This window comes from Capra hircus, chromosome 13 (assembly GCF_001704415.2).
Source record: "Capra hircus breed San Clemente chromosome 13, ASM170441v1, whole genome shotgun sequence".
In the NCBI taxonomy this organism is placed as follows: Eukaryota; Metazoa; Chordata; class Mammalia; order Artiodactyla; family Bovidae; genus Capra; species Capra hircus.
This window is the reverse complement of record NC_030820.1, coordinates 39,173,412-39,197,553: the sequence shown is the minus strand read 5'-3', so window position 1 is coordinate 39,197,553 and position 24,142 is coordinate 39,173,412. Positions and strand designations below refer to the sequence as shown.

Here is a 24,142-nt window from a genome sequence, read left to right as displayed (position 1 = left end):
TGGTATATGAGCATCAGTGGACAGGAAGCCCACAGTGTGACCATGCCTCCAAGAGCTTGTCTGCCTCCCCTTCTCCCATGCTGTTCTTGCTCCCCATCTGTCCACCCTGGCTTGTGATCTGAGGAGAATTTCCTTTACAGGTGAACCCACAAAAGCAGGTACAGAGAGAAGTCACGTCCTCCTGCCCTGGGGCCTTCACTGCACATCCATCTCTGATCTACCACATCTAAACGTTGGGGAACTCAGAACCAATCAGGACTGGGGATTAGCATTTTAGGAGAGTTTCACTTTCTGTGACAGTGGAAGTCATCCATTCTGTGCTAGCTGATATGGCAGCCACTAGCCACACATGGCTGTTGGGTATGTGAGATGTGGTTAGTGTGAGTGAGGAACCAAGCTTTTCATTATTTTTTCTTTAAATCCTAATTAAAACTTAAAAGTTGCACCTGGCAACTGGCTGTCAGGTTGGTCAGTGCAGATCTAAGGTGTTGACTCTTTGCGACACATGAAGCAATTTTTAAAACTATATGATATTAGATTCTAGTGGGAGGGAGGTTCGAGAGGGAGGGGACATATGTATACCTCTGACTGATTCATGTTGACATATGGCAGATACCAGCACAATATTGTAAAGCGGTTATCCTCCAATAAAATTTTTTTAAAAACTATATGATATGAGATTCTAGACATACTCTATAACTCAAACAGCTCATCCATTCTGTGCTAGCTGGTATGGTAGCCACTAGCCACATGTGGCTGTGGAGTATGTGAGATGTGGCAAAAAACAAACCTTAATGCAGACCTTTCTGATAAATGCTGAGATAATATGCCAAGCTATAATTTCATGATGAATGAGGCAAATTATTGGAACACACTGGATAAGTGATGAAAAAGTAAAAAGCTCTGCAGTGGCAGCAGTGCTCCGGGTTCATCACCTGAACATTCTGCCTTGACCGTGTGAAAATCTGTGTTTGGTTTTCATGTACATTATCATCTTGGGATGAGTGTCTGAAGGGACACTCAGTGGCTATGAGTTCAAGATGGCTCACAACAACCTTGTCCTTCATCCCAGGGGAGGTTAATTCTGCACAAATGTTACTGAAGGAAAGAGGGAGGTGACATATACTAAAAAAAAAAAAAAAAAAAAAAATGGTCTTTTTTTTGACTGTTCTGGGTCATCATTGCTAAACGGGCTTTTCTCTAGTTGCAGGGCACTGGGTCTACTCTAGTTTTGGTACACGGGCTTCCCATTGCAGTGGTTTCCCCTGATGGGGAGAGCAGGGGTGCTAGGGCACGTGGGCTTCAGTACTTTTGGCTTCTGGGATCGAAAGCACAGGCTCAGTGGTTGTGGCACACAGCCTTAGCTGCTCCGCAGCATGAGGGATCTTCCTAAACCCACGTCCCCTGCATTGGCAGATGGACTCTTTCCCACTGAGCCATCAGGCAAGCCCAACCCTGGTCTTAGCAGAGCAGTATTACAAATAAAAACGGACATAGGTTGTGTTAGATGGAATTTTGCTCCTGCATTGATCTATACTCAGAGACCTAAGGTTGACTGCCTCAGTAATTAGGGATGTTCCAAAATATGGGTTCAGCCTCACAGGCAATGTGGTTGCATGAGAAACACCAGTGGGCAAGGAGATGTTCTTAGAGCAAGGAGGCCAAGGGATGACCAGTGAGGAGCCCCAGGTGAAGCATGTAAATACAGACAAGGGCAGAAAAATAGAGCTAAATGATGGTGAAGGAAAATGAAGAGAGTAGATTTTAATTTTAGCAAATCATTTGACCAGCTTTCTTTATCAGGCTATGAGATGGAATTGGCACTATCCGAAATCAAAGACTGGCAGGAACACGGACCTAAAAGTCTCCAGAAAGGCAGTAGGTGGCCAACACAAAAATTTGCATCTTGGGAGAACTATTATCCAATAAATAAGTTCTTTTTTTATTTTTAAACTTTTTTTTTTTTGGCTGAGATGGGTCTTAGCTGTGGCATGTGAGATTTTTGAACTTTGTTGCAGCATGTGGGGTCTAGTTCCCTAACAATTGAACCTGGGCCCCCTGCACTGGGAGCATGGAGTCTTAGCCACTGGACCACCAGGGAAGTCCACTCAAACAAATTTTAGGTATGCAACAAATAATTGATGAGTTGGAGTGAGCAGTCATGGTTCAGTCAAATTTTGATAGGTCTGGAAACACGGGCACCTGGAATTTAGTGAAAGTTGCTCAGTCGTGTCCGACTCTTTGTGATCCCACGGACTATACAGTCCATGGAATTCTCCAGGCCAGAATACTAGAGTGGGTAGCCTTTCCCTTCTCCAGGGAATCCTCCCAACCCAGGGATCAAACCCACGTCTCCCGTGTTTCAGGCAATTCTTTACCAGCTGAGCCACAGTGTGTGATTTTCTACTGGACACGGCACAAGGTCACCGACCACAGAGGAACCAAAAGACACTTGAGTCATGATTAAATTATTCCAGTTGAGTCTAATAGGTGAACGAGTCGGGAGGCAACACGGGCTGGCAGCCTCCTGCTTGGCTGCTCTGAAGAGATGGCACACGGCAGCTTTCCTAAGGGAGTCACTCCTTGGGTTTTGCAGATCAAAAAGGTAATGGCAGCCTTTTAAAGGGTCTGCTCCTGTCTCATTTATAATACTGTGCCCAGCAGCACTTACCCACTAAAAATAGGCCATGTGAGCACTTGGGAAGTGCGGAGGGGGACGCAGCTCTCACAGGAGGAGAGGGCTGGGCGAGGGCAGCCTTTGAGAGCTGAGCACGTGAAGATGTGAAAAGAGGTGATTTAATCAAGGTTCATGAGTATCTGATGGGCTCACACAAAGAGACCGGGGCAAGACCTATTCACAACGTGAGGATAAAGAATGCTACAGACTGTTAATTAAGGCTAAGGGGAAGGGATTCAGGAGGCAAGAGCTTTTCTTCACAGGGCCAACCGCTAAGAGGGGTAAACGAAGATGAGGACAGTTGAGAATGTGGGGAAGGCACAGGATGGGACAGGCCTTACTGGAGCCCCGTGATGGGGACTTTGCAGGGACCCGCCTCATCCTCCTTCTCCTCTTCACCCACAGTTCCCGTCTCTGCTTCCCCGGTACTCCGAGGAAGCTGCTTCTGCCCCAGTATCTGAGGGCGAAGCAGCATCAGCAGGTGGAGGGAAGGGGCTGCTGTCAAAGTGGGTAGGGGTTGGGAGTACAGAGGTCATGACAGGTGTGTGTAGGTGTGTGTGGGCCACTGCGGGACACAGGGGCTCCTAGGGGAAGATCAGGGAAAAGTTCATTTTCTAACATATTTGTTACATGATTTTCAATGCCGGATGGTTCGGAAAGGAACAAATGATTACTTGGACTCCTTTCTTTTTTCAAAGTGATAAATCAGTCAACCCATCAGTTTATTTCTCTTTCTTCCACACACATCAGCAGACGTACTCCAGCAGACACACTCGCGCAGACACACACAGTCACAGGTGCACACACAGGGTCACCAGGGGTGAATTTGCTATCTTCATCATTGGCAGTTTGCATGGGTGCGCCAAGGGGAAGACAAAAGAAAAACCAGAGGTAGATTCCAAGCCAGCCTGGCTCCAGACCCTCAGCTGCACTGCCATCCTGCGACAGCTGTGGGCTTGGGTATCACTGCTGGCTGCTCGGCCACCACCACGTGCCCCAAACGGCTCCAAGTGAGCCTGTCCTCGGGCAGCCAGACCCCCGGCTGGCGAGGCCTTGGCTGCTATGGTCTGCCTGTGTGGCTGCCACTATTCCCACTGTGGTCACCAGCACTGCCTCTGTCCTGGCCCATGATGGTGTGAGACTAGCTTGAGGGAAGTGGAGAGAAAGGACCCAGAGGGTTTTGCTGAACTCAGAGAGGAACTTGACCTTGAGGTCATGTCTGCCTTGCTGGAGACAGAGCGGCTAGTTAATGGTCAGCCCTTGCAGCCTGAAGGAAGGTGCCCCCAGATGCAGCAGATGGAATCACGCCCAGATTTGAACAAGAGAGGTTGCTGGTGCTGCCCAGGTCAGGGAAACAATCGGTAATCATATCTCGGCCAAAATCAGCTAAACCATTCACCCTGCCTGCTGGGAAAGAGCTTTGCCAGCGGGTCTGACAGCAGACAGGGCAAGCGGACAGGGCCAAGAATCAGCACGGGGCCTGGCAGCATTTCGTGGCACTTGAAAAGAACGTGGCCGCAGCTGTTCGCACACACTAACATGCGTCCAGGAGGGATGGGCAGGGTCTGGGGGCACCCTGGGTACCACACTAGGACGTGATCAGCAGTCCCTTCTGCAGTTAACCACTATTCCCCCTGAAACTTTCTTACAGATGTCAATTGGCATGTCCCAATAGCCAGTGCTGTCCCATCTTCCATCCCAAGTATTCACTCCTAGCAAATCAAATTAACTGTTAAAATTATTTCTACCATCAGTTAACAGCTGTGCCCCAACCAGTGGTCTCAAACTCACAAAGTCTGTCTCTTTCAACACACCTTCTTCTCAGGGAAAAAAAAAACAATCCGACAACAGCTTTTGAATTTGGTCAAATTTTCTTTTCAGAGAAGACTCTTAATACATAGCTCCCATAAAAATCTTCTTTGACAAAGAACTGATACCCCACCAGCTCCAATATTTTGGGTAAGACTGAGAGCAACAATAAATCCCTACCAAGATGATAAGGAACAAATGAATTCACTTTCTAAATACTTGCAGTGTTTTAGTTTCAATAAATAATGGAGTCAAGTCTACAAAGATTTAAGGAGAGAAAGTCTATGATTAAGAAGTTTGATACTTAAAGTATAATTTATAATGGGAAACATATAGGAAGACATCCTCATAAATAAAATGTTTCAAAAGTTAAGTACTCTTCCTGGGGAAAAAATCCATGCATGCTAAAAATGCTTAGCAAGATAGTAATAAAAAGAAACTTTTTTATCATGAAAAAAGTATCTACAAAATTATGTATGGCAAATGTCATACACCTAATATTGAAAGCATTCCCTTTAAAATTAAGAACGAGGCAAGGGTGCCATCCATCACTACTGCTATCCCAACTTCTATCATACATCTTAGCCAGTGCAGTAAGACAAGAAAAAGAAAAAAGCTACAAAGATTGAAAAAGAAGAAACAAAACAGTCACTCTTTGCAGATGATATAATTTTTTGTGTGGACAATCTAAAAGAATCTACACGTAAATTATTTGAATGGATGAAGGAGCTTAGCAAATTTGCAGACTACAAGACCATATAAAAAGTTAGTGCATTTCCATAAACCATATAGCAGCAATAAGTAAGAAAATGATACTTACGACAGTAATAAAAACATAAAGAACTTTGGATCATGTGCTGTGCTTAGTCGCTCAGTCGTGTCTGACTCTTTGAGATTCCATGGATTGCAGCTGCCAGGCTCCTCTGTCCATGGGGATTCTCTAGGCAAGAATACTGGAGTGGGTTGCCATGCCCTCCTCCAGGGGATCTTCCCAACCCAGTGATCAAACCCAGGTCTCCGGCATTGCATGGGGATTCTTTATCAACCGAGCCATCAGGGAAGCCCAAGAATATGGGAGTAGGTAGCCTCTCTCTTCTCCAGGGGGATCTTCCTGACCCAGGTATTGAACTGGGGTCTGCTGCATTGCAGGTAGATTCTTTACCAGCTGAGCAGGGAAGTCCACTTTGGATGATATCAAATGAAAATAACACAAGCCATTAATGCAGAAAATAATAAACCTTTATCAAGCTATTTAAAGAGACCCACATAAATCAAGATCTACAGAGTCAACCCTTGAATAGTACTGATTAGAACTGTGTGGACCCACTTACATGCATATTTTTTCAATAGTAAACACTATGGTACTACCTAATCCATGCTTGGTTGACCAGAATGCTTGGTTGAATCCACTTTCTTCATAAAGGAAGTGAAAAGACAAGCCTCAAAAGAGAAGAAGACGTAGGAAGGAAACAAAACAAACCAAGTTTGTATCCAGAACATATAAATGAATACTGGGAGTTAGTAAGAGATGATATCCTGCCCAAAAATGGACAAATGTCATAGACAAGCATTTCCTAGAAACTACCACGAATGGTCACACAAACAAATGAAAACCACTAAACTGCATTAGCCACCAGGGACGAGAACACTACGACGCAGGTCAAACAGCTTCCCACACCACCAGGATGGCCAAATGTTCAAGTTGAATGGTGCAGGGGCCTGCCAGGGTTGTGGAGGGCTTTCATAGCCAGCTGAGCAAGTGGAACAGACACCACTACCGTGGGCAACATCTGGGCATCACCTAGTACACCTGAGAGAAGGTCCTGCAAAGAGGTGTGCCCATGACACCAACCACACCAAACCAGAACCATCTGAACATCCATCAGCCTGAAAATGGACAGATGAGCTTCAGGATGATTTTGTTATCCTGGGAATATCACACAGCAGGGAAAACACACGACCTCCAGCTACATACACGGCCACGGACAAGCTCGCAAACAAGAGCCCCAGATGGAGCGCTGACTTTCTTCAGCAGACACAGAATTGATTCAAAACAGGTAAAACGGATCAGTACATCATTTAGGAAACCACAGATACGTGGTACACCTTTAAAACAAGGCTTGGCCTGCTGCCTGTTTCAGTACGCAGGTTTACTGGGACACAGCCACGTTCACTGGTTTAGGGACAGTCCGTGGCGGATTTCACGGCATGGACGCTGACTTGAGTTCTTGGAACAGAAGTCATGTGGCCCCTGAAGCCAGAAGTATTTACCACCCTGACCTTTATAGGGAAAGCTGGCTGATCCCTGCTTTCCAAGAAAGAGAGGGAACGATTAACCCAAATCACAGGACAGTGGTGACCGCCAAGGAGATGGAGGTGGGTGTGATCAGACTGGTGCTTTGAAGTAGGTTGCATGTGTGCGTGCGTGTGATGTCACTCACTCGTGTCCGACTCTTTGTGACCCCACAAACTGCAGCCCGCCAGGCTCCTCCGTCCATGGGATTCTCCAGGCAAGAATACTGCAGTGGGTTGCCACGCCCTCCTCCAGGGGATCTTCCTGATACAGGGATCGAACCCACATCTCTTATATCTCCTGCACTGGCAGGCAGGTTCTTTACCACCAGCGCCACCCGAGAAGCCTCTAAGTAAGGTTATTATCCTTTAAAGTACATACATGCTTTATATACTGTTTGTTTCTTTGTTTCTATGATGTCTTCTACAACTTAAAAACATTCTTATAAGAGGGAAGAGGGATTGCTTCTGATGTTTCAGACTCCCCCGTGGCTACTGAGGACCCTGGAATTCCATGTCTCTGTTTGTTGTCATCTTGTTCTGTGGACAGAGGGAAATTCTCCTAACCTTTCTAAGCAGCAGATTGAGAGTTCTACTCTAAAATTCTAGCCTTCCTAGAGTTATAGGATGAGTTCTCTGAATTGAAAAGACTGGGATCTAGAGCACCCAGTCTGAGTAGAATTCAACTACTTAGGCAAATGGTCACCCTCCTCTGTTAGAGCCTGTGGCCTGAGAAGGTGGCTGGAGTCACAGACACCCTGCCTGCGGTGGTGGGATTCCCACCAGGACCAGGTGGTGCCTCTGCATTCTGCCTCCAAATTGGCTTCTTACGTTTCTGATCACTACTCTTAGCAGCCTGTATCTCAAGAGAGACTTGAATATCATCTGTGGCATGGAAGCCGTGCAGGGATATGTCTGGAACCGAGCCTGCACGTGGCCACAGGGCCATGTGTGGACACACCAAGAGTCCATGCTTTTCTCCTCTGTGGGCTTCTCCATTCTCTGGCTGATGCTGGTGGTCTCACACCCTTCACTGTTGAGAAGCTCTAACTTCTCCAGGTTTTCTCTGGTGGCTCAGATGGTAAAGAATCCGTCTGCAATGTGGGAGACCTGGGTTCGATCCCTGGATTGGGAAGATCCCCTGGAGGAAGGCATGGCAACCACTTGCGTATTCTTGCCTGGAGAATCCGCAGGGACAGAGGAGCCTGGTGGGCTATAGCCCATAGGGTCGCAAAGAGTCGGACATGACTGAGCAACTGAGCACAGCATAGCTCTCCCAGGGGTTCCCATCAACTTGCTGGTGCATTAAAAAATACCTCTCTCATTCACAAGACACCGACTGCCTGTGTTTGCATTTCCATTCAGGAGAGGGCAATGCCCAGCTTACCTGTAGAGATCTGGGACCAGCCCATCCTCATACCGAGCGCACAGGTTGTTGAGGGCTTGCTCATGCTGACCAAACAAGCGGATGTAGTTGGAGGCAGGGAAAGGCACTTTGGAAAGGCACGTGATAGTTTCCACCATCCTGTACTTGTTGATGTGGATGCGGAAGTAATTCCCATTCTTCACGTTACCCGTTACTATTTCTGAACCCTGTCGGGGTGGGCATCAGAAAAACTCCATTAGAAACATGTCTGGACTTTGGCAACTTAATCACAGCAATTTATTTTTCAAATATAACAGGGTATATGTTATTGCTTTGCTTGCTGCAAATCACAGAGGTAGGTATTGACCAAGCTCAACTGAAGGTAAATGCGTGTCAGAAACCACGCATGTGGACTTAATGACTGAAAGTTCCTCGGGATATTTCACACTGTGACTACATCACCCCACGTTTCTAAACTAGTTGCTAGGTTATGGCCAGTTCTCCATTCTTCAATACCTCACTCAGCTGGTACGTGGAACTGGGTCTTTTCTCTCCTGTGAGGTGTTCTAAGACTGTTAACTTTCTTAATTTTTCACAGTACCACTTTGAGAAAAGCTCCTAGTCAAAGGTGGTCAAAAGGAATGACAGTTGTTAAAATTTTCCTTGAACAGAGGAAGCAAGGTAAAGGTAAATCTCTGACAGTTGGGTTTGGGGAGGTTTGACTGGTAGGGTCTGTTTCTATGAAGAAGGTTCAAGCTCATGGGAAATAAACACACACACAATGTGTGGGCTACTTGTTAGCTGGTAAATTAGGAGACGTGGAGGTTCTTGGCTTTATGTCTTCTAGAAACTGACTGAAACCACCATGTGAACCCAGGTGACGAGGAAAGACGCCTCTCTGCTGCAGTCATGACTACTTTTTCTATTTCAGCCCCTGGCGGCCACCGACCAAACAGCTGGAGTCACGCTTCCCACCGGCTCCAGCAACAAGCAGAACCTCTGTGGACAAACCTGGGTTTGGCTGGTGGTGGTTGAACCTGCACTTTGGCCCTGGACTCTGAACCCAGGACACAACAATGTTCAGTATATCTCTCCTGAGAGCATATTGATTTAAGCTTTTGCTCTGAACTTGAGTGTAACATTTAGAAATCCACCACAAGGTGAACTGCAAGGATCCCAAACATTTACTGAGTCCTGGACATCCCCTGGAGACACTGTCTACACAAGAACACATGGTTTACCTGGATTTTTAAGTAAATTGAAGCAACTGGTGGGTGTTTGGGTATCATGTGGCTAAGCTCTGAGGAGGAAACCAGTCAATCATAAAGGCACAAGGTGAGACACAGGGGAGGGTTGACAGGTAAGTCCTGGCCCAGCCCCAAGGATGTGCGCAACAGTAGGGGACAGAACACAGTTTAGAAAAGAGCTGGAGGATGGCATCCCAAGTGAGGTGCACAAAGTCCATCATCATAGAGATGGATGGATACAGAGAGGAAATCTACCTCCATAGCAAAGGGCTGAAAACAACACGCAATGAGGTGTTATCTAACAAAACAGTGGTCCATCTGCACAATGGGATACAGTGTATCCAATAGAAATTATTAGTAAACTGTATTTCATAACAGGGAAATACGTTTCCAGTACATTTTATACTGCAGAAGTACAGTGTAACAATTTGTAATTTTTATAACTTGCACAGATTCATTCTATTTTCATAAAAATACACGGGATAATTTATTTGCTTTTGTGTCAACATTTTAACAAAATGTTAATGGGGAGCAGGTGCTAAGACTAAAGCTGCTGGTACCAAACTCAATTTAAAGTCTTGTGTTTACCCTTAGAGATGCACATAACAGAAACATTCATCATGCTCTAGCTCTGTGTGTATTTAATTCAGAAATAGCTTTGCTATGATGAGCCAGCAAGTAAAGTTGACCCTTGGAGGCCCTTTTCACTCAGGGGTGCCTTGGTGAAGGGCATGAGCAGCTGGGGGAGGGGCTTCCCCCTGACCTCGCAGGTAAGGGTGCCTGAGGTCCCGGGAGAGGGGGCACTGGCCATAGCTTGCAATAGTTTTGGTGCCAGATTTCCCCAGGGCTCAGTGGAGAGTGGATCCCACAAGGCCTTGGACCCTCCTCTTCATCTTTGAAACTTATTTATGCTGAGTGATTACAGAAAAGCACTTGGGCATCCAAGGGGTACGTCTTGAGATCCACCGACATGGCCACTAATATTTTGGGCTCGGCAAAGACTTTCACTGAATATCCCGCTCTCACAATGGCTCACAAGCACCAGCATTTGGAGGCTGATTCGGGGGATACGGAGCACCTTGGAGCGAGGCTCATGGTGACTCCATGGGTGGTGTCTTGCCACATTTCTGTGGGGTCCTGGCTGGTTGCTGGTGGAGAATCTGAGCATCATGGGTCCTCCCTCTGAGGTCATCCCGTTCAGGAGGGCTAATGAGTCATCAGCATCATCGTGGGTCTCCTTATTTGGGGGTGAGGCAAGTTGGTCTTATTTTTTTTAATAATTTTTATTCCTTTATTTGACTTTTGGCTGTGCTGGGTCTTCACTGCTGCTCAGGTGTCTCTAGGTGCGGCGAGCGGGGGCTGCTCTTCATTGCGGTGCGCAGGCTTCTCATCATGGTGGCTTCTCTTGTCGCCGTGCACAGGCCCTACAGAGCAGGTTCAGTACTTGCTTATGGGCTCAGTTGCCCCCAAGGCATGTGGAAGCTTCCCAGATCAGGGATCGATCCCTTGTCCCCTGCATTGGCAGGCGGATTCTTCCCCACTTGGGCCATCAGGGAAGTCCTTTTTTTTTTTTAATTTAAAAGTCGAATTACAATCTGTGGGTTGCCTCTGTGTGTCTCAGCCCTTAAAGAGCTCAGAGAGCAGCTGCATGGAGGAAGGAAAGGCCCAGTGGTGCAGAAACAGCTCAGCTTAACTCTGGAAGTGACCATGACTATTGTTAGTAAGACCTGACACTGTGATCACATAACTAGGGGGCCATCCTGGGCCTGTGGCATGGAAACAGTTTGCATTGACGCGAAAGACAAGTCACCTACAGATGGGTTTCTCAGACACAAGTTACCCCATGGGGCTGGGCAGACTGATCTAAATTTCTTAGGTCATTTCCAGTCGCAGCAGATGGGAAAATCCAGTGAAGTCCAGAACACTTTCTGCTTATCCTTAAACAAGGACTTCAGGTGGCTTCCAGCCTGGCCACCCCATGAGGGATTCTGGGGTAACAGTGATAGTTTCACACACTTTCCAGTTATTGGGGATGTGGTGAGTTTCTTCCTTTAAGTACATGAGTTAATTGTTAGGATATTCAGGCCTTGAATTTAAAATTTTGACAGAGTAACTGGTTCTGATGTGGGTCTTTTTTCTTTTGTCTCCCATCTTTTCCTGAATATAATTATTCTTTTGAGCTCCTTTATGATTTTGACAAAGATTGGAACATACCTCTGTAATTCATGCCAAGTGGAAGACCCAGGGGTAATCAGACTCGGCGTGCTAGAAACCCAGGTTTCAGCTCCCACGATGAACACACAGTTTTAAATTTAGTGGTATCCAAGGCAGGGTTTGTTGTGACAAATTTCTTTATTCCATGAGGATAAGCCAACCAAGCATGTGGACTGGAATCTGTAGATCAGTTTATTATGTAGACAACTTGGGGACCCCATTCTTCCTTTTGTCGGGCTACCGAGTGAATTACTCAAGCATCTCTTACTTAAATATCCCAAGGAGAGAGTTATAAGAGTCTGAAGAGGTTCATCTGTACTACAATCGTTGTGAGAACAGTAATTTAGTTTCTCGAGTGAAATACTGCTCCAAGGGTTCCATTCTCCACCCACTGGTGATATTTAGGCAACTGCCTGGCCATTTTGGCAACAATTTTACTTAATCAAATTAATTCCAACCCCAAAAGATTGCCATGGAACCATCCTACATTTTTTTTTTCTTGGTGAATAAAATGGGGGAAAAATCTGTTTAGATCTTTTGTACTAATTAAAAAGGAGGCCCGCCTGGCAACATGGTTAATTACAGTCAGGGTTCCTGCTCAAATACTGTCACAGTACCAGCCAAAGAAGCTATTCAAGTTCTAGTCTTATTAAAACTGTCATTAACTAAAACTTGCTTTGGCGCATCCTCTGACTTTATTCCCATTGGTTCATAAACAAATGATACTACGTGTCAGAAATCACACACCGTCCTTGAAGAATCTGGTTCTGTCCAAAATCAAGTCCAGTATTTCCTAGTTTTTGAAACTACTTGGTCCCAGGTATTTATCTACAAAGACCAAAGTGTCCGTTGATCCCACTCCAAACTCATCATCCGAGTTGCCTCCTGTTTACATCATTGGTGGCAAACTACACTTTCCAAAGATGGCCCCAATGGTGCCCCATTCCACATGCTCTTCTACACGTGACCTTGACTATCTTCCCATTGAGAGATGAACTCTCTGTCCTTTCTTCTTGAATCCCACTGGGCTGTGACTGCTCCAACAGAGGATGTGGGGGTAGTGACTGCTATTTGACTTTCAAGGCTGAGTCATAAAAGGCAGTGCAATGTCCAGCTGGCTGGTGGGGACCCTTGCACTTGGGAGTCCTGAGCTTCCATGCAGGCAGTCTCACCACTCAGAGGCCACCAGGCTGTGAGGAAGCCCAGGTGACATGGGCAGCCCAGGTGTGATGCTCTGGCCAGCAATCTCTGTGGCTGAGCTGTGCCAGCCCAGGTCAGTGACAAGCCTTCGGTCCGAGGACCCAGTCACTGGGCTACCCCTAGTCTAAGTCTTCCCAGCTGAGCAGAGGCAAGCTGCTCACACTATGTCCTGTCCAAATTCCTAACCCACAGAATCTGAGCACAGTCCAAGGGCTGCTTCATGTTGCTAAGCTTTGTTACAGAGCAATAGAGACTGGAGACCATTGGCTATGGTCTTTACTTTAAGAACATTTTGCATCAGACCACGGATATGGGACAAGCCTAAAAGAATCTTGGAAAGGCCCAAGGGAAATAAGTTTTAAACACATGGCATCTGACCTTTCCTCAGCAGAACCAGGTCTCAGTACCAGAACTGGAACTCAGTACTGGAACTATGATTAACAACATCCACCACTGATGGGGCACCTGTTTTATTCCCTGAAGTGAGTGCTACTTTATATATGATCCCTAATGATCCCAGAAAAGCAGAGGAGTTGATAACTTGCCCAAAGTCCATGGTCAGACAACTGGAACACTGGGATTCTGACTTCCCAAAGAAGGGCCAGAAGCCTGGGAAGTCTGGAGTCTGTTCTCCTGATGGAATTTTCCATCAGTTTCTACTACATCTCACTGGTCAGGACCTGCCATGTGGCTGACCTCATTCTCAAGGAAATCTGGGAAATGTGCTTATTTTAAGTTAGACTGCTAACCTTCCAAAAAAAAAAAAATTCAGGATGTGAAAATGGGAATGGAAGCAGGCAACCTCCAGCGATCGCCTCACTGATGAAACACAAACGTGACACGCCAGGAGGAAACCCTCAGCTGACAACAGACGCCACTCTGGGGCCAGCCGTCAGATAACCCTACCTGGGGAGCCCCCAACTGGCCAACCACCCTGCATCCTTGCTTCCTTTCTAGCTACCTTGAAGCCAGGGGAACACCGTCTCCCCGCCTCAATCCCCAAGCACACGCAGCTCCTGCTTCACCTCTACGGTCTTCCCGTGTCATTCAGAGGAGCAGGAGCACCAGGGGGTCCGGACAGACATCAGACCCTCAGCAATTCGCCTGTTGTCGCCACAGAGGTGACATCGAGAATTTTAATTATCAATGGATACATCACAGGCTACCTCAGAACTTTGTGGCTTAATGTCCTTCAGGAGGTAGTTGGATACATAAACTGGTGGTGCATCCAGACAGCAAAATATATTATATATATATATATGTGTGTGTGTGTATGTGTGTGTGTGTGTGTGTGTATATATATAATTCAGGGCTAAAAAAGAAATGGACTCTCAAGCCATGAAAAGACATGGACGAAACTTAAATGCAAATTGTTAAGTGAAAGAAGCTGATTTGAAAAGGTGACAGACTGTATGATTCCTACTCTATGATATTCTGAAAAAGGCAAAACTATGGAGACAGTAAAAAGAGAGGTCACTGGTTGCCAAAAGTTGCAGGGAAGGGAGGGAGGGAAGAACAGGTGGAACAGAAGGGACTCTTTGGGTAGGGACCCTGGTCTGTATACCACCACTATGGTGGACCCATGTCATCATACATTTGTCCAAACTCACAGCATGTACAATACCAAGAGTGAATCATCATGTAAATTGTGGGCTTCTGGTGATGATGCACCCATGTTGGTTCATCAGTTGTAATAAACATACCCGGTGGTGGGGATGTTGATAATGGGGGCAGCTATGCATGAGAGGCTCAAGAGATGTATGGGAAATCTCTGTACCCTTTTCTCAATTTTGCTGTGAACCTAAAACTGCTCTAAAATATAGATGGCTTAAAATGACAATCAACTTTTACAGCCTTAGTGTTTGGGAATCACAGAAGTTGGGACTAGCTTAGCTAGGGGATTCTGGCTCATGGTCTCCTGCAAAATTTGTGGTCAAGATATCAGCCAGAGCTGCATCATCTGAAGGTTGGACTAGGGCTGGAGGACCACTCACACAGATGGCTCCTCACATGACTAGCAAATTGTGGACTGTCCGGGGCAGGAATCCTCAATTCCTTTCCATGTGGACCCCACCAAAGGGCCAACCGGGTGACCTGATGATATGGTAGCAGTGACCCAGGAGGGTGCAAGTTGGAAGCTGTCGGATCTTTCAGGACCTGGCCTCGGAAGGCACACGCTATCATTTATGCAATATCCTGCCGGCCACATACGTCAGCCCTGGTCAGTGTGGGTGGGGACCATTCATGGACATGGATACCAAGGGGCAGGAATGAGTAGGGGCCATTTCAGGGGCCAGCTGGTCCATGGCTTTCTGATGCAAGAACCAATACATGACACTAAAAACTGTGGATTAAGAATTTCACCCCCTTCCCCCAGAAACAAAGTGTTATATTTGAAAGTAAAATGAAATTCAGGAAAAATACTTACAAAATCAGACTGGGCCCTCTGTACCTCCAAAGGGGTTGGAATGGCGGGCTTGGAGACATGCAAGTAATGGTAAGACCCAGGGAGGATGCCTCCTAGTGGAAAAGGCCAGTTTTAGACATTTTATTTCAGTTGGGTGAACAAATGGGTAGCAAGGCTTACATCTACACCACAAGACCACCAGAGACACCTCCTGTGGTGTGTGCTACTCACTTTCCCACCAAAGTGCCTCTGTTAGCAAGGAACACCCTGGGGTTGATAACATTTAATGCAACCAATGTGAATGTGCCATAATAGCACACAATACAGGCACCAATGCTCTAAGATGCCCAGGCTGACCCTGTGCATCCTGACTTCCCATAACTCAGGCCCTCTAATCCCCACCTACCAAGGCCAACCAAGACTTTGTAAACGTGGCCAAGATGTTCCCTTTCTCTGTCCTCCTTCACTGTGTAACCAACATACTAAAAGAAGTAAATGTTATAAAGAAAGTCAACAAAGTTCTTGTACAAGGCTTTAGAAAACGTGGATTATGAAACGGTTACTATTTCTAGCTGGCCCTAGAAGCCCAAGCCAGGTCCCACTCTAAGCAGCTTCTGACAACCAGGATTTGTTGTCTTTTTCCATGGCCACCACCTTCCCTAAGGTCTTACCCAGAGTCAGGAGGAGATCATGACCTCTTGCTGGGCAGATAAACACAATGACTGGGATGTTGGGCTTCAGCCCCTTTAGACTGATGTTCTGTCTACTGGATTAGGATTCACAGACCCTCCCCCCAGGAGCTGGAGTCCATGGATGATTATGGGGGTTGGCCCATCAATTCTCTGGAAGTACATATACACAATTCTATAAATATGTGCATTTTTCTGACAGAGGGTCCATCTCCCAAATATAAGGAAATTCTGTGTTACTCATGTGATAACCTCCTTAGGAGCCAATAAAACAGAGGGGATTAAAGTGGACCCAATTTATAGCTGCTAAGAGTTGTGCTTATTATTTCAGACAGCAGACTGAAGCCTGGGAGGCTTGGAAGCTCTCCTGATCTCTCAACTTTCAGTGAGAATAAAAGTTTGGCAAGATGTCAGGGCATCACACCACACACTAGTGGTGAGGAGCCTCTGGGCAAGTTATTGACCATTCCCTAGTCTCAAAGGCCATATACATAGAGTGACCATCACAGTTCTGACATGGTAGAATCAGGTCCATCATAAACAGTTAAACATGAGAGAGCCCCCCTCCCCGCATCTCTTTGCAAAGCCACTGATGCACAGCCAAGTCTCCTCACCAAGCCTACGGGAAATGGGGCTGGCTGGTCCAGATCCAACCAGTGGCTGCAGCAGTGGGATGAGGGTGGCCCTCTACAAACCTTTAATCTTGGCTCCCTTGTACATGGGGATGAGTCGGTCAAGGTCGGCCGGTGGTTCGGTCACAGGCTCCAGAGTCGGATCGAAGAGCTTGAGCATCGCTGCCGCCAGCTGGAAGCCAATCTCTTTGGAATTGAAGTTGCTGTGAGTCCACTCATTCGAGTAGTACCTATTGGAGAACTTGGTGAGGGGGCCGGCAGCTCTGATGGCTATGTCGTTGGTGTGGAAGTTGCTGTCAATCACAAGTCGGCCGTCGTAGACCAGGCACGCATCATTGAAGGCTTTGAACGTTTCATAATCCACGTTCTTCTCGAGGAAGCTGAAGAACATCTACAAAGTGAACAGACACATTATCCCTAGCTATCATTCTTCACTGTACCTTCCCAAGAGGCTGAATCATCTCCATTTTATTATTTGGGGCACACTAGAAAACCTAAATTTACTAAGAGTATGTCCTAATGGTGTGTGTATCTTTCAGATGAAGGACAAATTAATATCACTCAATGTCACTCTTTTTTTTTTTAATTACTTATTTAGATATCCACCAGTGGATGCCACATGGTGGAATATCTCCCAAGAGAGCACATACTCCCCTGTAAGGAGGTTTATGTTCATAGACACCACTTGCCCCTCATTCCAGGACACTAAATCACTCCTTCTCAGCCTCCTTCCATTTTCCTCTCTGGTGTCCAACACTCATGTCTCCCCAGGTTCCTGCTGGGGGTCACCTTGTCCACTCTTGAGTCTTCAGACTGCCCCATTCCTGGCCCTTTAAGCCCAGAAAGCCTGTCCTTGCAGGACACCCCATCTGCCTCTGTACCCTCCAGGTCTGGGGTCCTGCCGTGGGAGGGCAGGTACTGATTCAGTGAATATATACAGGGTACCTGCATGCCCCACCCCCACATTCTCTGCCCAAATTTTAATACTTTCTCATACTCATCTGGAAATCATCTTCTGTATTGATGTTAAGTCATTAAAGCATCTAGTGAAAGTGAAAGGGAAAGTCGCTTAGTCGTGCCCAGCTCTTTGTGACCCTTGGACTATACAGTCCATGCAATTCTCCAGGCCAAAATACTGGAGTAGGTAGTCATTCCCTTCTCCAGGGGATCTTCCTGACCCAGAAATCAAACCAGGGTCTCCTGCATTGCAGGCAGATTCTTTACCAGCTGAGCTACCAGGGAAGCCAGTCTAAGTTATTTGTTTTTAGGGTTTCAGTTGTTGTGGAAGAGGCTAAATTGACTCACTTTTATCTTAGTTGTTGCTATTCAGTCACTAAGTCATGTCCCACGCTTTGCAACCCCATGGACTGTAGCATGCCAGGCTTCCCTGTCCCTTACCATCTCCCAGACTTTGCTCAAATTTATGTCCATTGAGCCAGGGATGCTATCTAACCATCTTATCCTCTGTTGCTCCCTTCTCTTGCTCTTTCCCAGCATCAGGGTCTTTTCCAATGAGTTGGCTTTTTGCATCAGGTGGCCAAAGTATTGGGGTTTCCGCTTCAGCATCAATCCTTCCTATGAATATTCAGGGTTAATTTCCTTTAAGATGGACTGGTTTGATCTCCTTGCCGTCCAAGGAACTCTTAAGAGTCTCCAGCACCCAATTCAAAAGCATCCGTTCTTTAGCACTTGGCTTTCTTTATGGTCCAACTCTCAAATCCATACATGACTACCATAAAGCTAAAACCATAGCTTTAACTGTATAGATGTTTGCAGGCAAAGTCTAGGTCTGTGATAGCTTTTCTTCCAAAGAGCAAGTGTCTTCTAATTTCATGGCTGCAGTCACCATCTGCAGTGATTTTGGAGCCCAAGAAAAGAAAATCTGCCACTGCTTCCACTTTTCCCCCTCCTATTTGCCATGAATCTTAGGTTTTTGATTTTTTTAAATGTTTAGTTTCAAGATAGCTTTTTCACTCTCCTCTTTCACTTTCCTCAAGAGGCTCTTTAGTTCCCCTTTACTTTCTGCCACCAGAGTGGTATCATCTACATATTTGAGGCTGTTGATATTTCTCCTGGCAATCTTGATTCCAGTTTGTGATTCATTCAGCCCGGCATGTCACGTGATGTAGTCTGCATAGAAGTTAAATAAGCAGAGTCATTCCACACCCCTTCTCCACCCAAGAGTGGTGCGTGAATAAGGAGGGAAGCAGGAACGAGCCTGCCACAGCCACTAATCACAGGTGACTACATATATAGTAGAGCTATTTCAAATCCTGAAAGATGATGCTGTGAAAGTGCTGCACTCAATATGCCAGCAAATTTGGAAAACTCAGCAGTGGCCACAGGACTGGAAAAGGTCAGTTTTCATTCCAATCCCAAAGAAAAGCAATCCCAAAGAATGCTCAAACTACCACACAATTGCACTCATCTCACACGCTAGCAAAGCAATGCTCAAAATTCTCCAAGCCAGGCTTTAGCAATACATGAACCGTGAACTCCCTGATGTTCAAGCTGGTTTTAGAAAAGGCAGAGGAACCAGAGATCAAATTGCCCACATCCGCTGGATCATGGAAAAAGTAAGAGAGTTTCAGAAAAATATCTATTTCTGCTTTATTGACCATGCCAAAGCCTTTGACTGTGTGGATCACAACAAACTGTGGAAAATTCTGAAAGAGATGGGAACACCAGACCACCTGACTTGCCTCTTGAGAAATCTGTATGCAGGCCAGGAAGCAACAGTTAGAAATGGACATGGAACAACAGACTGGTTCCAAATAGGAAAAGGAGTGCGTCAAGGCTGTATATTGTCACCCTGCTTATTTAACTTATATGCAGAGTACATCATGAGAAACGCTGGACTGGAAGAAACATAAGCTGGAATCAAGATTGCCGGGAGAAATATCAATAACCTCAGATGATACCACCCTTATGGCAGAAAGTGAAGAGGAACTAAAAAGCCTCTTGATGAAAGTGAAAGAGGAGAGTGAAAAAGTTGGCTTAAAGTTCAACATTCAGAAAATGAAGATCATGGCATCCGGTCCCATCACTTCATGGGAAATAGACGGGGAAACAGTGGAAACAGTGTCAGACTTTACTTTTTGGGGCTCCAAAATCACTGCAGATGGTGACTTCAGCCATGAAATTAAAAGATGCTTACTCCTTGGAAGGAAAGTTATGACCAACCTAGATAGTATATTCAAAAGCAAAGACATTACTTTGCCGACTAAGGTCCATCTAGTCAAGGCTATGGTTTTTCCAGTAGTCATGTATGGATGTGAGAGTTGGACTGTGAAGAAGGCTGAGCACTGAAGAATTGATGCTTTTGAACTGTGGTGTTGGAGAAGACTCTTGAGAGTCCCTTGGACTGCAAGGAGATCCAACCAGTCCATTCTGAAGGAGATCAGCCCTGGGATTTCTTTGGAAGGAATGATGCTAAAGCTGAAACTCCAGTACTTTGGCCACCTCATGCGAACAGTTGACTCATTGGAAAAGACTCTGATGCTGGGAGGGATTGGGGGCAGGAGAAGAAGGGGATGACAAAGGATGAGATGGATGGATGGCATCACTGATTCGATGGATGCGAGTTTGAGTGAAATCCAGGATTTGGTGATGGACAGGGAGGCCTGGCGTGCTGCGATTCATGGGGTCGCAGAGTCGGACACGACTGAGCAACTGAACTGAACTGAGTGGTCCAGTTTCCCTGCTGGCTCAGCTGGTAAAGGATCTGCCTGTAATGTGGGAGATCCAGGTTTGATCCCTGGGTAGGGAAGATCCCCTGGAGAAGGGAATGGCAACCCACTCCAGTATTCTTGCCTAGAAAATTCCATGGACAAAGGAGCCTGGCAGGCTATAGTCCATGGGGTCACAAAGAGTCAGACATGACTGAGTGACTAACACTTTAACTATCCCTAGCGGTCCAGTGGTTAAGATTCTGAGCTCCCATTGCTGGCAGCCCCAGTTTGATCCTTGGTCAGGGAACTAGATCCTGCATGCCACAAGTAAAGATCCCACAAGCTGCAAATAAGATCTGGCACAGCCAAATGAATAAATACCTTTAAAATAAATAAATCTAAATTAATTAAAAGTAAGTAAAATTGAAAATCCAGACCCTCAGTTGTGGCCTATTTCAAATGCCCAAAAGCTACAGGTGGCAGTGGCTGCCATACTGACCACACAAGTATGGACCATTTCTACCATCACAGGAAGTTCTGCTGGAGAGCACTTGACTCAAGTCCACCATCCCTGTGATATCCTTTCTTCTTCCTGAGGGAACCAGCAAGGAGTCTTCCCCTTTACCTGTCTTTGTTCACTTGGACATCGAATCCTCTCCCAATTACTCCCATTCAGGTAGCCTCTTTCTCTCTAATCTGTTATAAAATTCTTTCTGCTTTTAACCTTACTCAGTGACCACGGGAAAATATATTTCTCTGAGTCCCTCACTTTGAGTCTGTCTCTCTACTCCTCTTCTCTTTTTAGCCTCCAGTCCTTTCCCATCTATATAGAAATAGACTTCTCACCCATAGAAAAATACAGAGAGATATTTGAATTGAAATTATATGTGCAAGACAGGACCATTAATGCTCAGAATTTTCCTTCAACATCCCCACAAAGTTCTTCTACTTGCTCAGTTTATCTCCTAGTTAAACCTACCTTTTATTAAAGTGAAAGTGAAGTCGTTCAGTTGTGTCCCACTCTTTGTGACCCCATGGACTGTAGCCCACCAGGCTCCTCCATCCATTTTCCAGGCAAGAGTACTGGAGTGGGTTGCCATTTCCTTCTCCAGGGGATCTTCCCAATCCAGGGATCGAACCCAGGTCTCTGGCATTGCAGGCAGAGGCTTTTACCATCTGAGCCACCAGGGAAGCCTCCAATCTTTATTAATGGGCACATTAAATATACTAGCCCTTGTTTTCCTGGGTTTGGAAAATTACCAGCACTTCTACTGAAATCGTGTTATTTGATACCGTTTTGGCATAGGCATTCAGAACATGGTTACAGTGGAGACACAGGAGTTGGTGGAATGGACCGATTGCTGGAACAGCAAATCCAGCACTGTCCCCGGGAACACAAGTTCTGAGTCATGGATCTCTCATATCTCTCAAACACAATTCATGTGCTCCTATAAGGCCAACTGAACATTACATCTTGGCTGAAAATATGGAGTATTAGAAGAAACATCTGCTTTAAATGCTTCGATAAATAATGCCCTAAGGTTCTACCTTAAGGAACTAGGAAAAGAAAGGCACCGTAAAGCCAAAGCAAGCAGAAAAAAAGAAAATAATTGTTAAGGGCAGAAATCAATGAGAGAGAAAACTGACAGGCAACAGAGACAATTAACAAACTCAAAAGCTGGTGCTTTGGGGGAAAGAAATCAATACAATTGACAAACGTCTAGCTAGACAGAGAACTTTGGACAGGTCTTCGCCTCGTCTTCATTTCTGGCGGTAGCTGCCTATTTGTGCTATTCAGGATCTGATGGCGGCTACCTTCACTCATCTCTACTTCCGTCAGCACACAGGCTTCTTCCTGTGGGCTTCCTCTCTGCCATCACATCTTTCTCTCCAATCACCAGACTTAGGACCCACCCCAATCCTTCTCTTTGCTTGACAGCAACCACTAAGATCCTATTTCCAAGTAAGGTCACATTCAGGTCCTGAGGCGTGCGACCGTAGCTCTCCAGGGGACACAGTTCAAATCATGACCCCACAATCACAGTGGAGATGTGAATATACTGTTCCCATCAAAGGCTTGGAGAAGGGAATGGCAACCGACTCCAGTATTCTTGCCTGGAAAACCCCATGGACAGAAGAGCCTGGAGGGCTACGGTCCACGGGGTTGCATAGAGTCAGACATGACTGAGTGACCCACTTTCACTTTTGTCAAAAGTCTCCTAGTGCCCTGACAGAGACGCTACTCAAAGCTGATGATCAGAGGGACAAATACCCTTCTCCCTTCTTTAGGCTTCTAATCCCCAGCTGGTACCTGTGCTATGCTAAGTCACTCAGTCGTGTCTGAGTCTTTGTGACCCCATGGAGCGTAGCCCACCAGGCTCCTCTGTCTATGGGATTTTCCAGGCAAGAAGACTGGAGTGGGTTGCCATGCCCTCCTCCAGGGGATTTTCCCGACCCAGTGATAGAACCTATATCTTTTACATCTCCTGCACTGGTAGGTGGGTTTTTTACCACTAGTGCCAGCTGTGTACTTACTGTTGGCCAAACACAGATGAGAGTTGTGGGGGTGGGGGGCGGCGGCAGGAGGGCGGTGGGGAGAAACACAGCCGGGAGGGTCCCCTGCAGAGGCCACTGCTCGTGATACAGAGCAGAGCAGCAGGGGAGCAGGAGACAGGACCCAAAGACAGTGGACCATGGTCTGACTCATTACTTAAGGGGGAAGTCTGGGCAGGAAGGCATGCTGGATCAAGGTGGTTGAGAGTATCTGCAAGGTGTATCTGCCTTGACTCTAGTTCTGACCTAATAGGAGAGTGAAGGCCGATGGGAGCTGCTACAGACCCTGTATTCAGTCAGATTCTTGGGGAAGGTTTTCTTGTACCTGTGCTCCCTAGGCAGGGCGTGTACTCACCCCCAGAATTCCCCCAGGGTACACTTGGTACACCTCTTCCAGGATCATCATTTTGGGAGGAAACTTCCAATGAGAAGACCTTGATTTTTCCTCTCTTAAATAGGTATTGTGACATACATATGTAGATGGTGTCACTTTTCTATTAAAATACTATGAACTTTTTCTTTTTCACTGCTATATCCCTCATACTTAGAGCCAAGCTTGAGACCTAGTAGGTGTCCAGTAAATCTCTGCAGAGTGAAGGAAGGAATGAATGTTCTTGAGGAGCAGAATGCAGAATCCCCTGGGTTATCAGAATGAAATGAGAGGTGGTAGGGAAGCTCCTCTGGCACGCAGTCTGCCTTGAGCTCCTCCTGTCTAGGTTCTGGGGCATGAGGGTCATGGTACCCACCTGTAAGAGCAATGGGGCGAGAAGCCCTGACTTAGGCTGGCCGGCCCACACTGCCAGGTAATGGACCCACATGAGCCCCCACAGGCCTCCCCCAGGTGGTCTTCCCACCAGAGGCTGCTGGTATCCTTCATCCCAACCCCCAATACACCCTTGACTCCCATAACTCCAGCCCTCATGCTGACTGCAGCCCCCTCCCTGAGGGGTCTCCTGCTTCTCTGGCACATCAACTGGCCCCTTCCCCTCTTCCTCTTGGCTTCCGCGCGTCTCCTGAATAGGCTGTGAGCTGAGCTGTTCTAAGTCCCTGTTCCACGGGGAAAGACCCACTGTAGCTGTTTCCAGAATCTTAGGAGGTCCACACGGTGTGCACTTTGAGGCCCTGTTAGCCTGGGTTAGATCTTAAGCTGATGGGGAGTCACTGTGTTCTGTCTGTAAAGTGGGGGTGCTTCCTGTGACAGAGCTGTTGTGAGGAAGGGACTTCCCCAAGTATCTGACTGAATACAGGGTCTTTAGCAGCTCCCACCGGCCTTCACTCTCCTATTAGGTTAGAACTAGAATCAAGGCAAAGACACCTTGCAGATACTCTGAATGCAGATACTCAGAATGCACTGCAAGACGGCAGCACTGCACCTGGGACTTGCT

At 46.5% G+C, this 24,142-nt stretch overlaps 1 protein-coding gene across 1 annotated transcript in view; it reads right to left on the bottom strand.

Moving 5' to 3' along the window:
* The window catches only part of CFAP61 (cilia and flagella associated protein 61), a 243,028-nt gene that overhangs the window by 34,448 nt on the left and 184,438 nt on the right, over positions 1-24,142 (bottom strand). The window contains exons 23-25 of the mRNA XM_018057258.1: positions 16,597-16,924; positions 15,234-15,325; positions 8,166-8,371 (exon numbers count right to left, since the gene is read on the bottom strand). Of these exons, the coding sequence (XP_017912747.1) occupies positions 8,166-8,371; positions 15,234-15,325; positions 16,597-16,924 (626 nt within the window). The remainder of the gene's footprint in view (positions 1-8,165; positions 8,372-15,233; positions 15,326-16,596; positions 16,925-24,142) is intronic.